Raw genomic sequence first — 27,974 nt, 5'->3', positions numbered from 1 at the left:
CTTGGACAGGAAGCCCTGAAAATTCTGAGCTACACCCCTGAGAGTGTCAGGGTCAACAAGTTCAAAGCATGGAGCAAAAGACATCCCTGTTGCAGGATTAAGTGGATTCTCTCTGATTCAATTTAATTCAGATTGCATTATATATGTTTCACATTCTCTTCATTAATCATTAGAAAAATCCGAAAGTGTGTATCAATCAATATCATTGTTTTCATTAATTGTTTGTTTTTAAGTATGTTAAGTATGTTAAAGTTCCCATGACATGCTATTTTATGTATTCTTTAATATAGGTATTAGTGGGCAACTAACACAGTATTCAAAGACGTTCCCGAAATTCAGCCGTGGTGCAGAGTTACAGCCACTCCGAGCCAGTCGCACATTGAGCTTCCCCCAAATGCGCTGTTTTGGTGTCTGTAGCTATAATGCAAATGAGGAGGAGCGAGGCGGGTCAAGGAGGAGGGTGGGGGTGTGGCCCTGAGCAGCTTGCAGCCACGGTACCACGCGCTCTGTTTACAGTGGATGTATCGCAATGGCGAGGCGCACACAGCCATTAGCCGTGTTCTGTTAATATTCTAGAACACATGGGAGTCCTGGAGCTCTATATCTAAATATTATCATTAAGCCTAGATAGATATCTATATCATATAATATACATTATCACGGCCAAAAGCTGTGTGAGCCGATATTATGAATCTCAAACGACCGCGTTGGGTTCTCCGACGTTCCTGGTTCTTCAACGTCCACATCAATGTGAAGTAGACTGAACCGCGACAAGGAGGAGAATGGGATTGTTTCCGGGCAGCGCTTAGGCACCTCCGCCTCCGGCGGTGGTCCCTCAGCGGGGCTCAAGCGGGAGACATTCGCCGCCAACAATCCCTTTCTCCTCCATGTCGTGGTCCCCCAATTCAATTCAATTCAATTCAATTTTATTTGTATAGCCCTTAATCACCATTACAGTCTCAAAGGGCTTCATCCTCATCCTCATCCTCATCCTCATCCTCATCCGCTTATCCGGGGTCGGGTCGCGGGGGGAGCAGCTCAAGCAGGGGGCCCCAGACGTCCCTTTCCCGGGCCACATTGACCAGCTCTGACGGGGGGATCCCGAGGCGTTCCCAGGCCAGTGTTGAGATATAATCTCTCCACCTAGTCCTGGGTCTTCCCCGAGGTCTCCTCCCCACTGGACGTGCCTGAAACACCTCCCAAGGAAGGCGCCCAGTGGGCATCCTTACCAGATGCCCGAACCACCTCAGCTGACTCCTTTCTAAGTAAAGGAGCAGCGGCTCTAATCCGAGTTCCTCACGGATGGCTGAGCTTCTCACCCTATCCCTAAGGGAGACGCCAGCCACCCTTCTGAGAAAACTCATCTCGGCCGCTTGTACCCGCGATCTCGTCCTTTCGGTCATCACCCAGCCCTCATGACCATAGGTGAGGATAGGAACGAAGATCGACCGGTAGATCGAGAGCTTTGCCTTGCGGCTCAGCTCTCTTTTCGTTACAACGGTGCGGTAAAGCGAACGCAATACCGCCCCCGCTGCTCCGATTCTCCGGCCAATCTCACGCTCCATAGTACCCTCACTCGCGAACAAGACCCCGAGGTACTTGAACTCCTTCACTTGGGCTAAGGACTCATTTCCTACCCGGAGTAAGCAATCCACCGGTTTCCTGCTAAGAGTCATGGCCTCAGATTTAGCGGTGCTGATCCTCATCCCAGCCGATTCACACTCGGCCGCCAGCCGATCCAGTGAGTGCTGAAGGTCACAGGCCGATGATCCAATGAGGACCACATCATCTGCAAAAAGCAGTGACGAGATCCTCAGACCACCGAACTGCAACCCCTCCCCACCACGACTACGCCTCGATATCCTGTCCATGTATATCACAAACAGGATTGGTGACAAGGCACAGCCCTGGCGGAGACCAGCACTCACTGAGAAACTGTCTCAAAGGGCTTAACAGGCCAAATATTTGTGACACCCCCCTTTACCCATGCCCCCACACGGGCAAGAAAAAACTCCCTTGAATCAGCAAGGAAGAAATCTTGAGAAGAAACGCAGTGTAGGGGATCCCTTCTTCCAGGGATGGTCAGGAGTGCAATGGGTGCCACAATTGACACACAGGTAAATACATGCACAACATATAAAAAACAATGGTGATGGGGTTCTGGCTGGTTATCCATGAGGAGAGTCCAGGCATCCAGTCCAGCACCCGCAACACGCTAGAACAGACAGAATAGTGAATTAGAACGGAAAAAGTACATAGTGGGAATGTATAATGTTATAACAAAAGCACAAGCAAACAGAGTAGTCTTCACTACGCATCTGTTGTATTCACACTCCAAATGCAAGATTGTAGAGATGCGTTTTGAGCTTCCCCTTGAATAGCTCCACAGAGTCAGCTTCCCTGATCGCTGATGGCAGCCTATTCCATAGAAAGGGGGCTCGATAGGCAAACGCTCTCTGTCCAGCCGATTTCTTTTTAACCTTCGGCAATGAAAGAAGGCCGGCTCCCGAAGACCGGAGAGACCGAGAAGGACTATAAGGAATGATCAGGTCCTTCAGGTACGATGGAGATAGTCCATGCAAGGCTTTATAGGTTAGCAATAGCACCTTAAAGTCTGATCTGAAAGTTATTGGTAGCCAGTGTAGAGAGGCGATAATAGGTGTAATATGATCAAACTTTCTCGTTCCGGTCAGCAATCTAGCTGCCGCATTGTGTACCAGCTGTAGACTCTTTGTAGTAGAGTTCGGAAATCCCGAGAACAGTGCATTGCAATAGTCAAGTCTTGACGAGACAAACGCATGAATCAGTGTCTCTGCATCCACTACAGATAACATTGGTCTGATTCTTGCAATGTTTCTCAAATGGAAAAAGGCAATTCTAGTTATACTTCTTATATGCTGATCAAAGCATAATTGAGGGTCAAACAAGACACCAAGATTTCTGACGGATGCACTCTGTGGGATGGCGAAGCCATCCAACCACAGAGAGACATCCTCAAACTTTTCCCGGTCGCGCTTCGAGCCGATAATCATCAGCTCTGTCTTCCCAGTATTAAGCTGTAGGAAGTTTTGTGACATCCAGCCCTTCACAGCAGCCAGACAGGACTCAACCCTTTGAATCTGGGCCGAGTCCCCGGAATCTACAGGAATGTAGAGTTGGGTGTCATCCGCATAGCAATGGAAACTAATTCCGAAGCCGCGGATAACGTCACCGAGGGGAAGCATATAAATTGCAAAAAGCAATGGACCAAGAACCGACCCTTGTGGTACGCCAAAGCGCAATTTACAATGCTTTGATTATGCACCCTCATGAAGCACAAATTGGGTTCTATCTGTGAGGTACGATTCAAGCCAACCAAGAGCCGTACCCCCGAAACCAACATAGTGTTCAAGACGGTGAAGAAGAGTGCTATGGTCAATCGTATCAAACGCAGCGCTCAGATCCAACATCACAAGCATTGTGCTTGTATTTTTATCCAAAGCAAGAAGGATGTCATTTACAACTCTTGTAATAGCAGTTTCAGTTGAGTGGAAATTCCTGAACCCCGACTGGAAAGGTTCGAAGAGATTATTCCTCGTCAAATAGTCAACAATTTGCTTTGCTACAATCCTTTCCTGTACCTTGGACAAGAAGGGCAGATTCGATATAGGCCGATAGTTCCTGACTAATTCAGGATCTAGGCCAGGCTTTTTGAGTAGCGGTTTTAACACCGCAGCCTTGAAATTGGAAGGAACAATTCCTGTTGAAAACGAAAGATTCATAAGCAAGAGGATAACAGGCCCCACCGTTGGAAGAAGTTCCTTTAGAACCCTAGAAGGGAGCGGATCCAACATACAGGTTGTTGGCTTTGAGGCCTTTATCACCCTTTCAAGTTCCACCAAGGAAATTGCCTTAAACTCCAAAAGAGTTGCGTCCGAGTTCACCATCCTACTTGGCGAACCCCATCCTGCCCCACAGGATGTGTAGGATTAGCCGCCCGGTAAGCATCAATTTCCTCTCTAATTGATTGAATCTTATTCTCAAAGAAATCCCTGAATTCACCTGCCAAGATCGAGGAGCCTACGGTCTGATTCTGTTTCTGAGTGAGACTCCTCACCGTGTCAAAAAGAAATTTAGGATTATTTCTATTCAAATTAATGATACTAGAAAAGTAGGCCTTCCTGGCGATAGTCAGCGCACCCTTATAGGTGATCAGACTATTATGCCATGCAAGATGAAAGACCTCAAGTTTAGTCGAGCGCCATTTGCGTTCAAGGATCCTGCAATTTCGCTTCAAAATGCGCGTTTCTGCATTAAACCAAGGGGCTGGTTTTTTCAATGTTCGTTTTTTAATTACGTACGGAGCAATGTTGAGGTCATCAGTAAGGCACTCCACAGAACCACTATAGTTACAGAGAGGTGCAAGTGAACCAGATAACTTATCTTCCATAGCTGTAATGGTTGCAGGTGTGATGCGGCGACAGCTGAAAGTAGCTTGCTGATCATCGCAGGGGCAGGATACCACCACCTGGAAAGTGAGCAAAAAGTGGTCTGATAAAGCTGAGGTGTAGGAAGAGACCACTAGCTGTGAAATGTCAACACCGCGGGTCAGAACGAGATCCAGCGTGTTTCCACCGATGTGGGTTGGATGCTGGACGAGCTGTTTGAAGCCAAGCGTATCTGTAATGGACAGAAAAGCCCTTGTGAGGGCATCAGACGGGTTATTCACGTGAATATTGAAATCCCCAATAAGCAAAATATTGTCTGAATATGTAGCCAAATCAGCTGCAAAGTCAGAAAACTCATCCAGAAAAACTGAATACGGTCCTGGGGGACGGTATACTACAGCTAAAACAAAAGAGTCTGGAACTCGTTTTGCTTCTCGAGGAGCTGAGGTGCAGAGCGCTAGCACCTCAAAGGATCTGAAAATATCTATTCTTTGGCTTTAAATTAAGCTTAGAATTAGATATCAGGGCTACTCCACCACCTTTCTTAACTTCTCTAGATACTTGGGTGCTAACGTAATGGGGTGGAGTGGCTTCGTTTAAGGCTAGAAACTCATCTGGTTTTAACCAGGTTTCACAAAGCCCCAGTATGTCAATCTTTTTATCAATAATTAGATCATGGACCAAGAGCGCCTTCGATGAAAGCGACCTTATGTTCATGAACCCTATTCTGAGTACTTCCCTTTTATTATTTTCAGAGGGAGTCTGGTTAACACTCAGCTCTGTAGCGGTCAAGGGGATGCCGCGGTTTCGACATACTGGTTGCGGCCCTCGTCCACGGGTTTTACACCTCGAGACAGCGCGAGGCTGCACCACCGTACATATAGGTACAGGGTTATTTTCAGAGGGAGTCTGGTTAACACTCAGCTCTGAGGCGATCAGTGGGATCGCCAGCGTTGGACATACTGGTCGCGACCCTCGCCTGTGGGTTTTACACCTCGAGACAGCGTGAGGCCGCACCAGCGTACATATAGGTACAACACTCTCTGAAACAAAAACAACATGCTCTGAAACAATTGGTGCAATAGATACTGGTTCAGCTAACCCATCTGCTGTTCTAGACTCTGCAACGTAAACTATCATGTTGCTAGCAGGTTTGCTAAACTCCTGCAGCCCAGCGTGCCGTGAGTGGATGAGTCACGCCTGACTAAGACATCTATCTATGTTTTTTGACATAATTGAGGCGCCGAATCCAGTAGGGTAGGCCGTCTCTCATGAGCACACCAGGGCGACCCCACATGGAGGGCCAGTTATCTATGAAACCAAAGCCCTGCTCTGAGCTATAATTCATTCTCAACCTTGGCATTCTCAACCTTGGCAACCTTGAGCTAACCCCCAATACGAGTCTCGTTGTAGAAATACCAGAGACGAGAGTCCGACGCGTTATGCGCCATAACACAAAAAGCAGAACGATTATCCAAATAACAAGGAAGTGTACAACACTTGCGTTACAGTCCTGGAGCTCTATATCTAAATAATATCATATAATACATAGATATCTATATCCTATAATGCATATTATCACGGCCAAAAGCTGTGTGCGCCTCCAGACGATATTATGAATCACAAACGACTTTGTCGGGTTCTGCGACGTCTCTGGTTCTTCCACTTTCACATCAACCTGAAGTCGACTGAACCGCGCGCTGCCTGCTGCCGGCTGCCCGCTGCCGGGCGATGGTGCCTCGCGGCAACCGGCGGCATGTTGCAGTTCATGTACTTCAGCGAGTCAAAGCCAAAGTTCCTTTCCCCCAATTTCTTCTCAACCATGGCTCAGATAACAGTCTCGTTGTGGAAATACAAGACACGTCAAAGAACCGACAAGAAACACTTGCGTTACAGTGTGTGAATTCACACACACACATGTGGCGCTCGCACGGTCGAGTCTCATTGGCGGGCCAACGTCTCTGGGCGGGCCAGGCAGAGTAAGGGGAGGAGCTTAGATGCTTGATGACGTCCTAAATAAAGACATTCCAAATCAGCGCACTTGAGCCTCCGTTTTTTCAAAGGCGAGCAGAACAGCTAGTGCTCGTTTTACACCACCAAACGCAAGTTTTAGCCACTGGGGGACCATAGGCAGGCTAGGGGAACTCATATTTATGTTAGAAAAAAGTGAGATTTTCATGTCATGGGACCTTTAACTTGGATCCTCATAGGCTACATATGTATCTGTCTTGAGTGTTTGCAATATTATTCATAAAATATTCATAAACTTCCAATACTTTGAAAACTCCAAACCATTTGCATTCACTTACTGCATATGCTAAATAGCTAAATAGCACTTAACATTGTGTAGCATCTTATCCTAGCTATCTTATTGTATACAGGAAATGGGTGAACTTAGCAATTGTAAATGCTTAGCACTTTCTATGAATATCTCTATTGTACCAGCGATGTATTGTTTCTCTCTTTTTACTCTGATAAATGTACCTAGTCGCTTTGGATGAAAGAGTCTGCTAAATGCCCTACATATAAATGTAAATATGGTGATGTTCACGTTCTTTTGTATTTGTGCCGTAACATTTATGTTCTAAAATATGTGTGCGTGTGTGCGTGCGTGGTTGTGTGTGTGTGTGTTTGTGTGTGTGCGCGCGTGCCTGCTTGTGTGTGTGTGTGTGCGCGCGTGCGTGCGTGTGTGTGTGTGTGTGTGTGCGTGTGATGTACTATGTGCACACCTGTGCAATCCAGGTCATTTCATCATTCCATATGTACTAGAGTCCTGCTGCATTATGTTTACCAGGTATTTCACATGCATGCATACACCTTAAACCTGCACACTTCCAAGAGGTCGTCATCTCTGAACTGCTCAATTACTGTGCAAATCGACTGACATTCTTCAAAATATAATAGTGAGAAGGAGAAGTGTGTTGTAGGCCCAGAGTTGTACCCTAGGGGCGAACACCTATGTAGGCCATGATGTTATTCGGGCACACTTGCAGCACTTAGCTTTAGGAGCTACCCCTGGGTCGTCCCTGCTCTGTGATAAAGGCCCACGTCTAGCCGTATCATCAGTGTCTGTATACCGCTCTGCTGGCGGTGCAGCGGTGGAGCTCTTTCACAGGGACGTGCTGCGGCGGCAGTGAGACGTCTCAGCCCTCATTACGGCCGTCTCCTGAGACGGAGCTAGTGGTGGAGGAGACGGGGCTTAGACAGGGACGCCCTGCAGCCAGAAGGAATTAATACTGCGACAAACAAGGCCCACAACAAGTGGGTGGCGAGGTGGAGGGGGAAACATGGCATCCCGGCGCCTCCTGAAGGTCACTGATGGAGGATGTTGAATTTGGTACTATCGAGGGACACCAAGACCTGGTGATCCATATCATTGGAATATTCCGCACAAATGCGAGGAAATGTGAATGAATAGTGAATAGTTTGGGAAAAGCAGCTGAAGATTCATGATAAAATACAGACTTTTATCAAGCACCATGCCTTCATTAATACGCAATAAATATGGACTTTAAACAATTAACATTAATCAACAGAGGGAGCAAACACAACATGGTGGTTTACATTAGATCTTAGTTTGCATTGATGAGTTATTTTCTTGTTAACATGTTTTTGTGTCAATGCTCTCTATGGGGTTTGCACCCTAGGAAGAGTAGCTGATGTTTTCCTCAACAAGGTTTTCAGATCTAGCCTTCTCAGTAACAAGACAAGGTCGAACATGTAACGTTGGTAAGAGACAACAGTACAATATAGTAAGCTATCTTTTCTTGTTCTTTGCCTTCAAGTTTTTCAATCTTTACAAACAACCCACCCAAAAACAAACCTCTTAAGGTTTTATAAAGCCAACACTGGAGAGCTTTGAAATGACATTCATTGACTTTAATGGCTTGAACTGATCAACCATATCTAATAGAAATCATTGCCCCTGGCAAAAGTTGGTGTAGAATTGAATTTCCCATGGAACACAATGCTTTTACCGCTTCTTAGAAAACTGTAATTGAATCTTCTCTGATGGAGAAGAAACAGATAAACAAAGTCCCAAATGAAAACCTTTCCTGAAAAACATAAAGTTTACCAAAAACTACAGGTACATCTCGATTTACTCTTATGATTCCTGCTAGGCTATTTGTGAGCTAATGCTTGGAAATTAATGTATATTCGTCAATATCGTTGTTAAATTATTTGGTAAAAATGGCTTTTTCATGAAATCGTAAAATGTCATGAATTCTCTCATGAAACAAATATAACGTCATTCAATTAAATGCAAGACCTAATGCTTCAGTAGCCAACTGGCTCTTACGTCGGACGCATCCATTTGTCGTGCATTAGAGCAGGGGAGTCATCACATATCGTTTATCCCCGGGGCTGGAGGGACACGTTTCACATCTGGGGTTCCACCAGCCGCAGAGCGACGTGCACTGTCCGCCTGCAGGACCGCACGGGGAGGTGGGACGCTTTGTGCCTCCATCACACACCGGCGGAGAGGAGAGCGGCTCAATATCAAACTGGACCAACAAGTTCTCAATTATAAAACATCACGTGGAAGAGAGAGAGAGAGAGAGAGAGAGAGAGAGAGAGAGAGAGAGAGAGAGAGAGAGAGAGAGAGAGAGAGAGAGAGAGAGAGAGAGAGAGAGAGAGAGAGAGAGAGAGAGAGAGAGAGAGAGAGAGAGAGAGAGAGAGAGAGAGAGAGAGAGAGAGAGAGAGAGAGAGAGAGTGGGGGGGAGGCAGAGAGGGGGAGAGCAGAAAGAGATAGGGTGGGGGAGCAGAGAGAGATGAGAAAGAGAGAGCGAGGGGAGGCAGAGAGAGAGAGCGTACTGGTAGAGGCAGATAAAGAGAGAGAGCGCGAGAGAGGGGCGAGTGGGAGAGAGAGAGGAGAGTAATTTAAAAGAGCGCATTTCATATGGGCTGCAGAGGGGAAGGCGAGCGTTGAAGTTCCTTCAGAATGGGAAGTCTTTCCTCAGACGCAACAGGACCACCGCGGCAACGGGTCATGGAGACGATCCCCTAGTCAGACAAGTATGGACCTTTTACGCTTGTAGGGACTGAAGTTGTACGGATAACAATGGCTTATGCACTTACTTATAACTTTCTGGAAATCGGCATGATTAGCGCATGACTGTTGACTATATTGATCAGAACGCGCTAGATGGTTGTTGCGTGTCTTCAGTTTTGAGTCTTTCTCCTGGACACCTGCTGTCTCTGGCTTGTGTTGAGATATTCATGTAATTGTCTTATGACTCAGTATTATAACGTAAGTTTACAATTTAAAAATGTCAAGGGTTTGGCTTTTGTGGGGAAATAGTCCAGCCACTTTCCCCTCACGGTAAACACCGTAAATGCATCACAATCCTCTTCTCGGTATTAATCTACGCATCTGTTGCTTCACTCCGGCCTCTGCCCCCCGCTGCTTCCTCTCCCCTCGCAGCTCATGTGTGCGCCGAGCATCAACTTCAGCTCCCGGGGAAAACAGTCGTGGAGTCGGCCCGCGCGATCTCCGTCCGCCGCGAGATCATCAGCATCAGCACCATCACCTCCTCGGGCCGCGACGGCACGAGGCAGGCGTGAGGTCGGCGTGAGAAGATGAACATCCAGGTGGTGCCAGAACACAAACTGTCCTCGGTCGCTCCGCTCAAACAGTGCAATGTGGAGAAGAAAGAGGTGGAGTTGATACTGGTGAAAGACCAAAATGGGGTGCAGTACACCAGCACCTCCATCGTCCCCTCCCCTACGAACCACGTCGGACCCCCGGGGTCATCAGGGGGGGATGAGCGGGAAACCTGGGGGAAGAAGATAGACTTTCTCCTGTCTGTGATAGGCTTCGCTGTGGACCTGGCCAATGTGTGGAGGTTCCCTTTCCTGTGCTACAAGAATGGAGGAGGTGAGTTCACTTCACCAAGTTTGCAATCTATATTTTAGAAGGTGTGTTTTAAATGTAGATAATATAGTCACATTTATTTTTCCGTTTCTGATGTTAAATATATCCGTGGCAAAACATCTCAACACAATGTGAAACTGCTAAATGATGAAGCGTAGGTGTCTGTCGTAGCTTGCCTGGTGTCAATAGACTTAAGTTCAAAGTTGACCAGAAGTTGAGTGGTTAGATATTTGAAAAAATGCATGCAAACAAATCATTCATCATCGTTCTTAAGCAGATTATTAGTATAAATATAGTGTCATCTTTTCTAATAAAAAATAATGGCACAAACACTCCAGTTACGTTGTACGAGCATATGTCCGAGTTCCCCTTTGTACCGGTGACATGAACATTGTTACCGGGCAGGAAGGCTCCCGTCAAACCCAGTATTGTCCCTGATCCAAATGAGCGTTCAGGCACACAATGCCTGTTGTACGGTGTCATAACCCGCTCGCCCGACGCCATTCAAACACTTTATGGACGGCGGTAAAACTCCCCAAATTCAATGTTGTATTCTTCCCCCCCAGGTGCCTTCCTGATCCCTTACATTCTGTTCCTGCTCATTGCCGGGATGCCTCTGTTCTATATGGAACTGGCTCTGGGCCAGTACAACAGAGAAGGGGCCGCCACCGTCTGGAAGATCTGCCCTGTCTTTAAAGGTGGGTACCGCACATCCTCTCCAAGATCTGCCCTGCCTCTAGAGGTGGGTACCGCACACGCTCTCTCAAGGCCCACACTGCACCTGAGTGTTCAGAGTGAGCTAAAGGTGACATATTATACCACCAGGTGTGATTTGATTAGCCGTTACTAGCCGTTCTGAAAATCTGCCGCCTCTGACATCACTGGTGGGCGGGTCACCTTAAAGGGGCCAGAGGGAGGGTTTGAGGGGTTGAATAATAAAAAACAGTGTCCATCTCCGCTACCTCCCTCCCTACAGAGAAAAGATGCTCTGATTGGACAGGAATGAGCTGGGAGCGGTCTGAAACCTGAATGTCTCGTAAAGAGGTGGCCGTCCACAACTAGAAACACCAGTCACACAGACCATTTCACTCACGCATAATGTCTGTATATATATAATCATATTACGTGTTGAATTGGGAACTTTGCCAGACACAAACACATTCTGCTATAGCGGGAGTGAAGTTGATGAGACCAAGTACAATATTGTTGGTTGGTAAAACTTGAAATGCCATTAAAAAATAGGTGAATTCAGAACATATAAATTCAGATGACCTTGTATTCAAACTATAATATTTCAATGTGATAGGCAAAATTTACCAGCTTTTTTAAAAATCTTTAACATTAGGGCAGAGATTTGCTCCCATAAAGGAGAGAGAACTAAAACACAACAATGTCTGGGTGCAGGCGTGGGCTACACGGTGATCCTGATAGCCTTCTACGTGGGCTTCTACTACAACGTGATCATCGCCTGGTCAATCCACTACCTGTTCGCCTCCATGACCAATGAGCTGCCCTGGCTACACTGCGGGAACCCCTGGAACACCCCCAACTGCACCGTGCCCCAGCCCATGAACGGCTCCTTCCTGGACAACAGGACGTCCTACGCCAAGAACAAGAACACGCCTGCCGCAGAGTACTATGAGTGAGTAGTGCGTCAGGATCTGTGATTGTGTGCGTGGGTGTGTCTGTTTGAGTTTGTGTGTCTGGGGGTGGTGTATGTGGGAGTGTGTGTGTCGGTGTATCTGTGTATGTTTGTGCGTCCGTGGGGTGTCTGTGTAGGAGTGTGTGCGTGGGTGTGTCTGTGTAGGGGTGTGTGTGTGTGTGTGTGTGTGTGTGTGTGTGTGTGTGTGTGTGTGTGTGTGTGTGTGTGTGTTTGTGTGTGTGTGCGTTTGTGTGTGTTTGTCTCTGGGGGTGAGTGTGTTCTCTGCTGCAAACAAAAGCAGAGGAGCAGCTAAACACACAGGGGAATGAAAACGCACACAGAACTGATTGAGTGAGTTAGAGGTATTTGAACGTGAGAGAATTGCAGGTTATGAAGCAATGTTTTTGATTCATTTGTTATGATGCTTGGCTGCTCTTGAAATTCTGGCTACTCACTTTGCCAACAAATATTTCACTTTGGAAGGGATGAAATCTCCTCTTGTTCTTCACTAGATCGCCACATCACACCGCGGTGCTGATAGTTGTATTTCTAAGTGAATGTTACAGGCCACTGTGGTTGACAATTCAATATTCTTGAAAAGTCCCACCCTTTTTGTAGCTTGATCGATAATATTATTACATTTCTAGCTAGAGCTCTGCAAGCCATGAAGAAAGAACACAGAGCATAACCCTATGGGTCTAGCTGAATCAAAAAGGTAAAGCTAGTTCAGGAAAGCAATGAAGACCACACTTTAAAACAAAGTCATCTGTTTGCTTCATAAATCCAAACTTTAACACATTTCAAGTTTGTGAATATACCATTTATTTTACAACAACTGAAGAGCAATAGGACAGTAGTAGTGAGTGAGTCACAGGGTTCTTGCAGACTAGCATAACATCCTACCATGCATGACCAGGATCACAATGTTTTGGACCACTTCAAAGTGCTCCTGCTATTACCAAACAAATCTTGATGGATAAAATCACATTCCAGCTACATTCTCCCGTCATGATATCCTGTTTTGCTTGGATGTGTGTCATAATACGGAAGTAAGAATCACATTTCACCCTGTCCTTAAGCACATCAGAAAATTAAAGATGGATAAGATAGGGTTATATAAATAAACATTTTGCGATAGCAGGAACCTACCCAAGTTCTTTATGTACAGTTATTTTCGGCTCACCCTTTGCTTTAGCTTCCCTTTAAGTTTGATCAGTTTGAAAAATAACAAAACCTACCTTCCTGGAAGCTCGGAGAAGCTACGTAAATGTGCAGTTCCAAGGTTGTGCACTTGGGTTCTTCAGTTTACATTTAGTTTGTAACGCAAAAAGAGACGTAGGCTGATCCCTATGACGCACCTGGCTTTGGCTCCGACCATGTTTAGTCTTTTAGATGTCGTTGTTCATGGGAAATTTGGAAAACTGGTGTTTTTTAAGTGCATAAAAAATAAACATTAGCAGGGGATTCCTGCTCTTACTCCCAACGTGTATGTTAGACATCTGTCTCTTTGCCGGCTTCAGTAATTCCCCTAAAATAATGGTGTTTCTGTGGAACACATTGTCAATGTTTTTCCTCTACAGTTTTAAAGAGCTATCTTGGAGTTTGGGTATGGTATCTTATCCCTCCATGTCATCATACTTTTATACAATAAGAACCACCGCTTATGTGGGTTGATGCAGGCCGGCTCAAGCTGTGCGTCTGGCCCTGCCTCGGGTCTGGAGTTGTCAACTCGTCTGAACTGGTCTCAACTGTTTACTGTATGATCCTCGAGATTTTAAGTAACCCGAGCAATATCAAGGGCTATGACCACTTTTTCTGAGAGAAAGTATGTTTTCAACTATGTGAAAGTACGCTACTCTGTGTGTGAATTGGCTGGAAGGTGATGCTTTGGCAATCGAATGTGCTCGGCGAGATTTCTTAGTAATAGAGTGTCAGAGGTCGTATTATGCAAGCAGAGGTCTACATGTACAAACTTAATCTGTTGACCACATATGGCGAAGGGCCTTCTAGTTCATGACAGGGCATTGAGTTCTATGCCTAGTGGACACGAGTCACACAACATATCTTAACAATTTTAGGTGCGAATTCAAAAATATAAATAACAAAAGTCTCACAGCAAATTATTTTCGCAATTTAACATCTGGTTGTCTGTTGTTTACTGTTAAGAATAGTATAGCCATCTTGGGAAGGTTGACTTGGTTGTCGACTTTAAGGTAAATAAAACCTACAATAATCAAATTTCATAAAAAACAGACTATTTTCTGACTTAAGTGAACATCCATTCCCAAGTTGGAGGTCTATCAACCAAAGATGGAATGGATATCCTCATGTGAGTCCTTAACAGATGGCCGATTGTTTAAGGAACTCCAGAACTACTTTTCGGCTCTTATAATTCAATGTCTGCATGGTCCTGGCTGGCATTAGGCTCTTTGAAGTCAATGGAACCACCCATGTTTGAAAGCATTATTTGTTGGCTACTTTGCTTTACCACACACTTTGAGTTCTCGCGGCCTACCAAACATCTCAGGATTTGTAGAAAAAAGTTACTTGTTTGAACAATGACGAGAACATCTGCTAACGGACCTACGGTTGTCATCTTTGACTGGAAATTTCCTGGATGCTGTGTCATCCATGAATAATCCTCCTAATGGGAACGATATAGTGAATATTTTATGATAAAGTGAATCACTTTGTTACAAAGCGAGAGCTTTAGTCCTGAGCAAAGTAAAATTATTTTACTCCATTCAATGAAATGTGTGATCAGTCCACAAGATCGGCGAAATGAAGGATTTCCTATGACACTGTGCAAATATTGTGAACCTAGGACAATATAGACGTGTCGGTGTATTCTTCATGTCACCACTCCAATATTGGAAACGTAAAATGGTCCAATTTCTGCTTTTTTTATGTTGTAGGACCTCTAACATACTCACACATCATTCCTTGGAATGGTATTCTAGACATACACAAGCCCTGAACATGTTGAACATGTTTATTTTGGCAAAAGTTGTGTGATGAGACCAAAGCAATCCACCAAATCTGCAGGAGTGGCACTTTCTTTTTAAAACAAGGACAGAACGTCCAGTTCCTTATCAGTGTCGTCCATCTTGCTCTCCAATTAGCCGGCACCTCCTCTAATGCATCACCCATGATGCAGACGGTGTTTCCCAGCACGCCCTTTCATGTCACTAGTATGTTTTCCTCACACCCCAACTCTGGGTCTTCTTCTGCGTCTCGGTTCAGACCCACTAAAGCCCTCATTTCCTTTGCCGTTGGACCCCTATTATGGGTTTTAATAATATCGCCCTGCATTTATTTTGGCCTCAGAGCCCAGTCCCAATGGCGTTGAAGTATAGTAATTAGTTGTCAGGTCTGGTCTTGGGAGGCGGGTCAACAGCTGTCACTCCATTGCCCCTCGATCACATACAAAGGAGCTAATGACACGCTTTGAATCAAAATTACTAAGACGGTCAAGCAGTAATCTGGAAAGTCAAGAGACCCATATTTCCCGTTAGGGATACTACCATCTTATCTTTTCTTATTTTGTTTTATGGAACCTATAATCCTTTGATTCAAATTAAAATTGATTCAAATTTTGAATACAATTATGGAAGACAAAGCAATTCACAGGCCGGACTGGCCACAATATACAGCACTCAAAACCCAAACAATAATAAGACATCTTAAAGGTAGGATTGAGTTGTATCCGCCCACCATCTCCTCCGCAGAATCAAAGGGGTTGCCAGATTGAGGCCATTGAATGAACAGGGATGCAAGCTTCTTGAGTGAAATATTTTTAAAGCAGCTCATGTGGCATCGGTCCTGACATCCTTCTGGGCTCTAAGCTGTCTCCATGTTTCAAAATGTAACTCTGAAATGTACCCGTGTTTTAGCACAGCTTTATCCAAGGAGGCTTAGGTAGGTCAAATCTAGAACCATCACAGTTTATCCAGTTTGTTTGTTTGGTTCCATGGCTGCAGCAAGCTGTCTCTGTGTGACAATTATTTCCATATCTGGCAACCGTGGTACCCTGAGAATAGTAAATCACATCACACAGGCCAAAACAAAAGCAAGCCGGCGACATGGAACGGATACTTCAAAGGAGAACTCACTGGCTGTAGCATTGTTATCGGAGAAGCCAGCGTTCCAACTTATTTCCTTAATCCGTGATGACATATCATGGTTGATTTATGATAGAGTAGAGTAAATGTGTTACATATTGTACCTTTAAGTCTCAGCATATAACAAGTAAACCAAGAGCGAATCAAACCAAAGCTTTTGAATTCGGTGTTAGAGGATTTTAAGACCTTCACCTTCTCTGTTATGACAGCATGTGTTCTATTTACTGTAAATCACTACATTCCCATACATTAGGATAAAGAAATGTTCTGCTGATCCGTACAGCTTGGCCGAGCCCCACGGCAAACCTCTGCTCCGGTGTTTATGGAAGAAATATTTCAACGTCATAAAGGATTGCAGATCCTCCTGTTTCCTTTACAAGCTTTTTCCTAGAGAGGCGCTAACAAGGGGGCCATAGTGAAGGATATTGTGGTGAACTTCACCTTCTACACACGTCATCATCTTAGTGGGATTCAACACTCGTTCAGTCCAGACCCCCAGTGAGACTGGGAGTGATATTTACCATGGAAAGTTAAAACAAAAGCAGTGATGCTGGGGGGTTGTTTTGGAGACACAGAAAATGTTTGGAAATCAGAGTGTCTCGGGAAAAGAGGTTTGAGGACCTGCCAGGCACTGTCGTCTGCAGTAGTCCTACCTTCTTCTCCTGGGGGGGGGGGGGAAACAATCCTCCCAGATGCTTCAGATGGTTATTATGGGGACAGCCACTCTTTGTAGTGCAGGTTATCGTCCGTTAATGCTGAGGCTTTTGGCGAGAAAAAAGACAAAGAGTGGTCAATTTAAACCGTTGAGATGGGCTTGTCTCTTCTGGGGGTAAGGTCAGGTAGAACGTTTACAGAACCAGCCCATCTTTTGTAGGACAATCGTGCCACATCTAATCATTATTTACATACTAATTATCACTACATTTCTGATTATTATTTGTAGTTTTATTGTTGAGAGGAATTTTATGTATTTATTTTAAGAATTCATTACCCATTACAATATTGCCTTTACATTAACAGAACCAGGATTGTATATTCTTCGACATCAGATAACAAACTAGAATATCAAACTTTGCACAATGGCAACACGCCGGGCTTCTAATTGTGCTTCCAGATTATATATATTATTATATATATATATATTACCAGTGTTTACTCCTCAAAAAAAGGGGGCCGGTGCAGCTGGCACTGGGGGGACAGCCTGGAGTACACTGCTACCAGCCAGGCAGAAGAACTAGGCTTCAGTAGGACCGGGGGAGATAAGAGGGAATGTTTAGAGGAACTTGGCCGTGGATTCATAAGCAGCCGTTACTGCTATCACTTTATCGGATTGACCAGCATGCCTCAAGGCCTTCAGAACTACATCAATAAATACATGTGAGGACTAGAAACAACCAAGCCTCCTGATACTTTACCAATCCCCAGAAGACCGGTTAGAAAAAATAAATATAAAGAAATGCTGCATCCATGTTCGCGTCCCTCTGGACTTCCTAGCTTTGAATTTATGATCAGCTAGAGATAAAAACATACAGCGCTGGTCTCCCAGAGCCCCCGGGGAGGGTAAAAACACAGTGTGTGTGTTTCTGAAGTTCCCTCACGCCAGCCTGTTGTGGAAGCAGCCTGGGTATCAGATCCCATTCAGGGCCAAAGATTGGTCCTCTGTGTCCTATCGTTTACTGCCATCGTACACCTTTGGCATATTGCCTTTCGCCGTTTCCAATAATGTTAATAATATCACGAAAATGATAATGTTTGTTTTTAATCTTGGACAGTGGAACATGGCCGCCCGGCCCTGAGTATCGGTATAATGATTATGTTTGTTGTCGGCGTCAACAGAGACGTTCTCAGGGTGCAGCAAGACCTGAGTCTCCACCAAGCTACGTCACAGTAAGGACGAGGCTGGAGCTTGCTGAGAGGTTAACCAATCAGGGGTTTGCTGTATTTCACCAGTTATTACTCCTCCATATTGTTAATGGTTATCATAGCTTAGCCACTAACAATGCTAACCAGACCGACAATTCATGGCATACTGCTTTGAGTAGGGTGAGAATCCTCGTTGCATGTGTTGGATCCAAATTAGCTCCATAGTGGTAGCAGGCAGTACCAACCAGAGATTCTAACAGAACCCTGGTTCTTTAACAGCAAAAAACGGTCCCAAGACAAGACACATTTCCCCTGTCCTTGGAGAGCAGCAGGCTACCAAAAGTGGTTTTAACAGGGCCATGTCATAAACTCATAACTCACCCTCTGTCTTTTCCTCTAGTCTAAACTTCTAAGAGTGGACGACCAGACACTCTTAGGGCTGAGCCGGAAAAGTACAATATTTAGACAAAGATGGAAGGCTTAGCGTCTGTCCCCGCTCAGTTATTTATGTGCTGATTAAACACTTGAACCTTTAAACGCCCGCCCCTCCCTGGAGGTGGGTCAGGGTAACGGCTTTTGGGATCTTTTATTCATTCTCAACTCAAGCCTGACAAAGTGTGTTTGTGTGAGTGTGTTCTAGAGAGTGAAACAAGGGGAGAGATGTTCATTTGGGCCTCATTCCAAGAAAATGCATTTGATTTAAGTGCTCAACCAACTTCTTGGCACCTGCCCAAGTTTCAAAGAGACAAAGCTATTGTCTTTCAGGTACAAATATGTGTAGCCATTCAAGTTAGAGAGGGGTTAATTAAAACATGTGCGATTATTAAAAATGGTTCTCAAAGTGACGTGTGTGGGGGTGTGTCTGTGCAGAGAGTGATAGGGAGTGAGAGAGGGAGAGTGAATGTATGTTTAATGTTGTGTTACTGGCCATCGCCTGTTCATGTTCTACGCCTGAGGTCTACGGTCTGAAACACAGCCCCGGTGGTCTGTGGGGTGTCCGTCTTCTCGTCTGTCTATGTGGTTTGTGTCTTTGTGTGTGTATTTGTTTGTGTGTTAATGTATGCCTGTGTGTCTGTTAATGTGTGTGTGTGCGTGTGTGTGTGTGTGTGTGTGTGTGTGTGTGTGTGTGTGTGTGTGTGTGTGTGTGTGTGTGTGTGTGTGTGTGTGTGTGTGTGTGTGTGTGTGTGTGTGTGTGTGTGTGTGTGTGTGTGTGTGTGTGTGTGTGTGTGTGTGTCTGCTTCCAGGCGTGGTGTGCTACACCTCCATGAGAGTCGGGGTATAGGGGACCTTGGTCCCCCACGGTGGGAGCTGTCCCTGTGTCTGGTCGCTGTCGTCTTCATCCTCTACTTCAGCCTGTGGAAGGGAGTGAAGTCCTCTGGAAAGGTGAAGTACTACGGCATAGCAACCCATAGCAACACAACCTTTCACCATAACACCCATAGCAACACAACCTTACACCATAGCAACACAACCTTACACCATAGCAACCCATACCAACACAACCTTACACATAACAACCCAAATTCCTAATGACATAAATAACAATAATCATGTCTGCCTGCGTGTTTATGTATGCATGCATGCATGTGTGCGTGTGTGTGCGCGTGTGTGTGTGTCTGTGTCCATGACCCTGTGTGTGTCCAGGTGGTGTACATCACAGCCACGATGCCCTACATAGTGCTGTTTGTGCTGCTGATCCGAGGCATCACGCTCCCAGGGGCTATGGACGGCATCCGGGCCTACCTCCACATCGACCTCAAGATGCTGAACAACCCCAAGGTCAGACGGGGGTCCCTGGGGGCCTCTAGCGACAGGCCTAATGAACCTGGGGTCAACCACTTCTGCTGCTATGAGAAACACGTAGAGAGGTCGCACAGTGGCTCCGTCGACCAGTTATTTCAGGGGGCCAATCATCCAAAGATTGTTTTGTGAGAGTGAGCAGCTTTTCAATTCTGTTAAACCTGACGAAGGGATCGTCTTTGCATGATGGGAAAAGTACACTCAAATATACTTCACACCAAGTGATTTTTTCTCACTGTCTCAGGGAAGTGATGCATCTAGGATATTAGGGTGCGTCAGGATAACATTGATAAATAATGACACAACTTGGGAATCGTCTCCTGTGCCAAAGACGTTCACGGTGGAGCACAGATTGAAGTAGGCTACTGGGAGGCTACTTCTACGGCCGTCCTCAGGAGCATCCACTCCCCCGTGGCTTCTTAGGAAACAAGCACAAGCCCAAGTCTGTCGTGTGCCAAAACCCTGTAAAGAAGCCGTTACTTTGTGTAACTGAAACCGTCCCTCTGTGCTTTGCATCCCAGGTCTGGATCGATGCAGCCACCCAAATCTTCTACTCCCTCGGAGCGGGTTTTGGTGTCCTCATAGCCTTCGCCAGCTATAACAAGTTTGACAACAACTGTTACCGGTGAGTCCTGGCACGCGTCATCGCGTCCGACATGGTTACCATAGCCACATCGATAAGGCTGTGACTGGCCCCGTCAGAAACCCGTCCTTATGCTCGGTTTTGTTATTTTCTGGGTGTGTGCCATTGCTTACCCTATGTCGAGCTGAATCAAACAGAAACAAACAGGAAGACGTCGATACGCCCAGTGGCCCCTGCGGCCAGGTGTTAACGTGATTGATGTCGTCCAGGCCAGGCAGGGCTGCTCGATAGCAGCCACAGGCCCTGATGTCTGGTGTGGAAGCGAGCCGACCGTCCTCTAAATAAGCAGCTTAGCCTCCGCTATCTGCTCTCCACACCAGCCTATGGCGACGGCCGTATCCACGCCACTCTCCATTTCTATTATTTTAAGATTGTACATTTGATGTACTTTTGCTTTTTGGTCATTTTATTATGTTTCACCTTTTATCAACCCCCATCTATACCAGACACCCTTTCCGGGTTGACTTGTCTTCAGCCTCTGTTCTTTCTTTCCCTTTAGTTCTTTCTTCCCTCTCTTTTTTTAATTATTTTCTACAAAATATCTCAAACGTGAAAGTTTGCCAAAGTTGAATGTATTCGTGAGAATGTGACATTGTTATGCTCTTAGGCCATCTTCATGCTTTACTGGAGGTTAGTGATTGCTCTACTCATCCCTTGTGGGAATTCTCATCCTTGTGTCTGTGGCTGTGTGTGTCAAATGGGTGTTAATCGTTATTTTTAGTGTACACACAGACATATGTATGACGTGTCCCTGTGTGTGTGTGTGTGTGTGTGTGTGTGTGTGTGTGTGTGTGTGTGTGTGTGTGTGTGTGTGTGTGTGTGTGTGTGTGTGTGTGTGTGTGTGTGTGTGTGTGTGTGTGTGTGTGTGTGTGTGCGTAAAGTGCAATGAGGACATTTCCCCATTCCTCATGCCTTTCAGGGAATTCGTGTTTCACAGGCTGAAATAACATGTGGACTGTAATGCTATCCAGTGACGCAAACAGTTTGGTTTTGTTGTCCTAAACTTTCCGGAAAGATGGTATCTTCCTGATATGGTCCGGTGTTGGACTGCACTGGGAGTGTACATTGTACACACTTGTTTTGCAATTAAAACAATGTTTACTGGCATCATAAATATCTGTAATCGTTAGATGAAGTGTTCCTGTAATGACTTAGGAACAATGCTTTAATTAAAGATGAAACCACAAACAAAGAGGAGAGAACACAACTTCCTCATTGATCTGGATCAATGAGGAAGACCCACACACACCCAGACACACACATAAATGCACACACATTCACACACATGCACACCCACACACACACAACCACACATTTACATGCACGCACACCCACATACACATACTCGCGAAAACACACACACACACACACACACACACACACACACACACACACACACACACACACACACACACACACACACACACACACACACACACACACACACACACACACACACACACACACATCACACGTCTCTGGAAATAATAGAACTCTATGGTTTTTAAGGGATCAACTAACACTGAGCTCCTGTTGAAACGTACATTTGATCTCCTGACCTTTCTGTGATCATTGTTGCTGTGGTTTCTGCCAAGGTCACTCCTCCATGTGGGTCAGAAGCCTGATTATGTTGTAATCCTATCTGTCTCCAGAGACGCTCTTCTGACCAGCACCATCAACTGCGTCACCAGTTTCGTCTCTGGTTTTGCCATTTTCTCTGTGTTGGGCTACATGGCTCAGAAACATGGAGTCAGGATTGAGGATGTGGCAACTGAGGGTAAGCTTTGGAAACATGCACGCACACACACACACACAGACACACACATACGATCACACACACACTAGGGGCCATAGAAACACAACCTGGTTCTGACATTAGGGTCAAGAGACGTTAATGAAAGAGACTATTTGGGTTGTTTTACTGTGCAGTCAGCCCTGTGAAATTATACTGAACCGCTAAACATCTGCCAACTAGATTATATTATGTTCAGGAAAAAAGGGGTTGTACATTTACAAAATATACATTTGTTTTTGTGTGTGTGTGTCTGCCTCTATGTGGGCATATTTGTGTGTGTGTTTGTGTGTCAATGTGTGCATGGGGTTGTGGGTGTGTGTGTTTGCGTACAGGGCCCGGACTGGTGTTCATCATATACCCGGAGGCCATTTCTACACTACCAGGTTCAACATTCTGGGCGATTGTGTTCTTCATCATGTTGCTGACTCTGGGAATTGACAGTTCGGTAAGTCCGATCAGTAATCTCTAACACAGCAGCGGATTATGACCTTAATTAATCATCATTTCAACTGCACATTTCATCTTTTCCCAGAAGTAAACAGAAAACCTAAGAAAAGAAGTTGAGAGTTTTAAGTTGGCTTTGATCGCATTTCAGGGCAGACATTGTGAGGTCATACATGTAAGGCTAACCGCACAAACGTGGATGTCGATTATTTGTGTCCATCAACATAAAGCATAGCTTCACACCAGGAAAAAATTGAATCATAACGGCGGCTCCGGTCTTACCCAGACAGATGTTTTCAGACATCTCGCGTGTACATGCCCTTCTGAAACTAGATTGTATCTTTATTAAAAATCTCATGTGTTTATATAAAACGCACAATGCACTCCCAACTGTCTCAGCCTGTTTAGATGAAGAGGCATTTTACGAGAGATCCCTAATTTATAAACGCACACACATGCAAGCATCAGAGGTTTCCACAAGCTCAGAGAACGGGCGGAGCTGGTCGATTTCGCTGGAGACATGCATCATGATTATTTGGGTCAGGATGGAGAAGTTAAGATTTTCATCTTATTTTTGGTACATAATGCTTTAATATCTCTGCAACAAGTAAGCCAAAAAAATATCGTTCTGTGTTGGTTTTCTGGTATTCATGATCTAGGGATACCGAGAGAAACGTGATGAATCCACCATCTGGATGTAGCGACCATAGTGTGCAAGTTCACACTGCTTTGGATAATGTTGTTCATTAGCTTTAATCATAGAACTACAAGGTCTAGGATTCGCAGAATCGTTCAAACAACTGACTGGAGATGAATGACCACCTCCGAATTCATTTACATTTTGTTGTGCACTCTAAAGAAAACAATTTTGTTATAGTAACCAATTATGAAGATGTGGATCCTTATTATGATCTCTTCTACTTTGTTGTACTTGTAATACTGTATGTTATGTTACAGAGCAGACATCTAATCACAAACATCGAATCACAAAAAGTAACATAAGCTCAAAAAAAAGCAACACAGATTAGATGTGTCCTCCCAGGACATCAAAGCAGGGTTTGTAGAAAGGTCTTAAAGCTCTCAGTCTTGAACTTGGCTGTCCTATCTCAAGTGAAAGTCGCCCCTGTCCACATTGGCTGAATCATTGTAAGCAGAATACGGCTAGCATGGGGCTATACATCCACTTGTTTGCAAAGCAAACACTTGTTTGCTTTGATTCATGTTCAATGGTCTGTGATGGGTGCTCAAACACAAACACACCAAGTGTGTGAGGATATGTATTATAGGCTACGCTTCTTTCAATATTTTCTTTGGATGGCCATTACCCCTCCACTATGTGTGTGTGTATGTGTGTTTGTGTTACAGTTTAAAAGAGGCCAATTAACTAGAAACCTTTACTCTACACGGCATGCTGGAGTGTAAAAGCCATAGGGCACACATGAGGGAGCTTGAGTATGCCAAAGACTAGATGTAGGGTAGGTGACTGTGGTTCCAATCTGTCCTCACTGCTGCTGCTGCTGTGTATATGCTGTGCCTGGACACTCCGGAACACTGTATATACCCCTGAACCCTTTGTCTAACACCTACTGAGTGTTGTTAGTTTTGGAGCTATTCTGGTAGAAGGGAATCAAACACAGTGTGCTCTTGGTGATTACATTGAGACTGCTAGTGTAGAACCTGCTGTAGAATGCCCTTAAAGTAATGCATACTACTACGGCGGCATTATGCTGAAGTCACTGCTTATTTTCACTATTATGCTGAAATCATGATGATTACATTGACACTTATTTTCACCATTATGCTGAAGTCACACTGCTTGTGTCCATCAGATGGGCGGCATGGAGGCAGTGATCACCGGCCTGGCAGATGACTTCAAGATCCTGAAGAAACACCGCAAGCTGTTCACCTTCGCCACGGCGTTCGGGACCTTCCTGTTCGCCTTACTCTGCATCACCAACGTCAGTATTCCAGCAGGTTATCGGCCCTCCCATGTCTCAGTGGAAGATATTCACTTCAGGCTTTGTGAGAGAAGGTTGTTGCGTGTACTCCACGATTAACATCATGGAACATCCAATGGCATTACCGTTTATAAAGATTTGTTTAAATTAAATCGAACGGTGCCGAGAAATGTTATGTTTTGATAGTCATCTCTAAAGTCCCCGTTCCTTCCCTCAGCCCTACCTGTTTAGAAGTCAGCGCTCATAAAAGAGCTCATTGTGTGAGTTCAGGGTCAGAATGCAACCCCGTGGTGTCTTGGTTTGATACAAATTTGATTATCAACGCTTCGTCTGTGGTAACCCGATTGGCCCCTGTAACCCGATGGGTCACTGTGTTCCGAAGACAAGCAAATTGTACTTATGTTGCCCTGCATTTCCTCCTAGAGCTTGGACCCACTCGATAATTTCCATGAGAGTATCTTCTAAATTGTGCAGGCCATCTCTCTCTCTCTCTCTCTCTCTCTCTCTCTCTCTCTCTCTCTCTCTCTCTCTCTCTCTCTCTCTCTCTCTCTCTCTCTCTCTCTCTCTCTCTCTCTCTCTCTCTCTCTCTCTCTCTCTCTCTTCTCTCTCTTTCTCTCTCTCTGTCTCTCTCTCTCTCGCTCTCTCTCTCTCTCACTCTCATGTTATAAATGTACATCTTCTCTTTCCTCATGCAGGGCGGGATCTACGTGCTCACGCTGCTGGACAGCTATGCAGCAGGAACATCCATCTTGTTCGGAGTGCTTATCGAAGCCATCGGAGTGTCTTGGTTTTATGGTGAGACGCTCCTCTGCATCAATTACATTTCATCAATGAGGTACAATAGCAGTGTTAGGTCATTCATAAATGTAAGACCTGTTGAGTCCTTTGAGACTGAACCTGTGATTAAGGGCATTAAGGGTGATACCATTAACCCTTTATGAAGGGTTGCCAGTTCCCAGTCCTTCATGAGCTGTGTCTCTCTGCGAACAGGTGTGGACCGCTTCAGTGAGGACATTGAGCGCATGATGGGATTCAAGCCCGGTCTTTACTGGAGACTGTGCTGGAAGTTCGTCAGCCCAACCTTCCTGCTGGTAGGAACCACAGCTGTTTTAATACTTTCATTATGTGACGTTTGGCTCTGAGACCAACATCAAAGAAACCATTGTTGGAGTAAAGACTAAACTGCATGGACCGCTAAAATGACCCACAACAGGTTGATTTAAAGATCTTTGCAAAGTGTTCAATGTGGACTTTAAGAGGGAGCCTGCTCATCTGGTAGAAGGGAATCGAACAGTGAGCCCTCGCCTTGTGGGGTCGATTCATGCTCCCCGTCCAACTGTCCGACTTTTATATATTTTTCAAATCCTTTCTATGGGGCCATTTAATATGTTCCGACCTCATGAAGGGACAGAGCACAGGTTGTACAAACCACCACCCCAGCCCTTTGAAATCATGGAGGGTTCCTATTACAACAACAGTTTTTAAAGTATTGAAAAGTATTTTTAATTTTTATATCATTATGTCTTAGTTTTATTATAACTTAAGGACCTTAAATGCATGTGTTAAAAATGAATGCATGAAAAAGTCTTAGTTATATTATTATTTTAATTTTAGGACTTAAAATAGCTGTAATTTGCATAGGATGTAATTTATTTGTTGGAAGCAGATAAGTAACAAACCTCATACCAATTAATGTCAAATTTGGATGTGTTTGATGTGAAATAGGTTTATGTTCTCGCCCCGTGGCATGAGATGTTGACAACTGGTGAACATGTGTGCAGGATGCTCTTGCCAAGAAAGCAGCCCTGCTCTTCTGCACCATGTTAATGGTCTACTTATAAAACAAATCCAGGTCACCCACTGTCATTTACCCATACAACGTTGGACTGTGAAATCTGTGTTCAATTGTGTTCTAAGTATTAAGAAGGTATTGAAAAGACTTAAATTAAACTTGTTAAAACCTGCAGATACCCTGCATATTAAACATCAAATATGAAAAATATTTAATCATATAAAAGTTCAATGCTCTGATTAAATTTTTTTGGAGATCAACTGCATTGTTAAATAAATCTGCCTCTGTTTATACCTTTACAAAGAGTTTAATCAGTTAGAATCCAATCCAGTTCAAGAATCCACTAAGGCAACAATTTAAGTGGCATCTGGCCATTAAAGCCAGGAAACCTCCATCCATTAGCTGGGGTTTTACGGACGGTTCTCCGCTCGTTTATAAACTGCTTCGGATCCGTTGGGGAAAAAACATCAATATGTCAGGAGGACCGCAACCAACACTTTGGCCTTATCAGCCCTGGCATCTGTGAGCAGAGAGACGTCGGTGCCCTTTGCTTTCCAGTGGGAGAGTTAGCGGAGAAGCAGGGAAAACAAGAACTGCTTCATGAAACACTGCCTTTAATTACAGTTTACTGTGTTCTGCTCTGTGGGCACACAGTGTTGGGTACTTTAGAGCCCCCCCCCCTCACCATGAAACAATGAAATAAATAGAATAAAAAGTTAAAATTTATTGATTAAAAAGTTCAATTCAAAAATTGAAGTGGGTAACATAGATGACTGATTCATGATGAGTGCCACTGAGATACGTCTAAGTTAAATCTAATTACATTTTGTAATATTTTAGATGCATTACAGATGTGACGCCAGCCATCATCAGCTCTCACTCTGACTTGTGGTCCTTCCTCCCTCTCTGTCTCCTCATCCTCTGGTTCCCATGGGAACAGGTGGTGGTGATCGCCAGCATCGTGACGTCCACCGGTCTGACACTGGACGACTACGTCTTCCCCCCCTGGTCCAACGTGGTGGGCTGGGGCGTGGCCCTGTCCTCCATGCTGTTTGTCCCCGTCTACGCCGTCTACAAGTTCTTCAGCATGCCCGGGACATTTAAAGAGGTCAGTTCAGTGGGGATATGGGACCGCCCCGCCGCCACTGAATGATGGGAACACATTTTATTTTTATTATACACATGTATGAAACAAACTTTTTTGTGCATGCACTGTAGATTGGGTATTGTATTTAGGTATATGTGGAGGAACTTGACTTGCTTATTCTTCATGCGCCAACCCCTCCCGAGTCTCCTTCCTAAATAATTAAAATAGAGAATTAAAATTGTTCTGATTCTGAAAAATATTAAGTCTAATTAGGAGGTAAGATGCACATGAACACCTTCAGTACTGTAGTTCATAAGCCTGTTTGGAGATACAACACACATGCACATATGCAGCAGACAGGCACATGCAAACACACACACGTGCACATGCAAGCACACACACACACACACACACACACACACACACACACACACACACACACACACACACACACACACACACACACACACACACACACACACACACACACACACACACACACACACACACACACACACACACACTCT

The 27,974-nt window shown here is 44.9% G+C and overlaps 1 protein-coding gene across 1 annotated transcript in view; it reads left to right on the top strand.

Moving 5' to 3' along the window:
- The first annotated feature begins 9,207 nt into the window (after positions 1 to 9,207).
- The window catches only part of slc6a2 (solute carrier family 6 member 2), a 21,616-nt gene continuing 2,849 nt past the window's right edge, over positions 9,208 to 27,974 (top strand). The window contains exons 1-13 of the mRNA XM_060070903.1: positions 9,208 to 9,443; positions 9,853 to 10,305; positions 10,869 to 11,000; positions 11,707 to 11,944; positions 19,173 to 19,311; positions 19,573 to 19,707; positions 20,250 to 20,353; positions 22,024 to 22,148; positions 22,499 to 22,611; positions 24,440 to 24,568; positions 25,264 to 25,363; positions 25,559 to 25,659; positions 27,301 to 27,468. Coding sequence (XP_059926886.1) covers positions 10,008 to 10,305; positions 10,869 to 11,000; positions 11,707 to 11,944; positions 19,173 to 19,311; positions 19,573 to 19,707; positions 20,250 to 20,353; positions 22,024 to 22,148; positions 22,499 to 22,611; positions 24,440 to 24,568; positions 25,264 to 25,363; positions 25,559 to 25,659; positions 27,301 to 27,468 — 1,782 coding nt within the window. The 5' untranslated portion in view covers positions 9,208 to 9,443; positions 9,853 to 10,007. The remainder of the gene's footprint in view (positions 9,444 to 9,852; positions 10,306 to 10,868; positions 11,001 to 11,706; positions 11,945 to 19,172; positions 19,312 to 19,572; positions 19,708 to 20,249; positions 20,354 to 22,023; positions 22,149 to 22,498; positions 22,612 to 24,439; positions 24,569 to 25,263; positions 25,364 to 25,558; positions 25,660 to 27,300; positions 27,469 to 27,974) is intronic.

The sequence above is a fragment of the Gadus macrocephalus genome, chromosome 14 (assembly GCF_031168955.1).
Source record: "Gadus macrocephalus chromosome 14, ASM3116895v1".
Classification (NCBI taxonomy): domain Eukaryota; kingdom Metazoa; phylum Chordata; class Actinopteri; order Gadiformes; family Gadidae; genus Gadus; species Gadus macrocephalus.
Note: the sequence above shows the minus strand (reverse complement) of the source record. Positions and strands in the feature narration are given on the sequence as shown.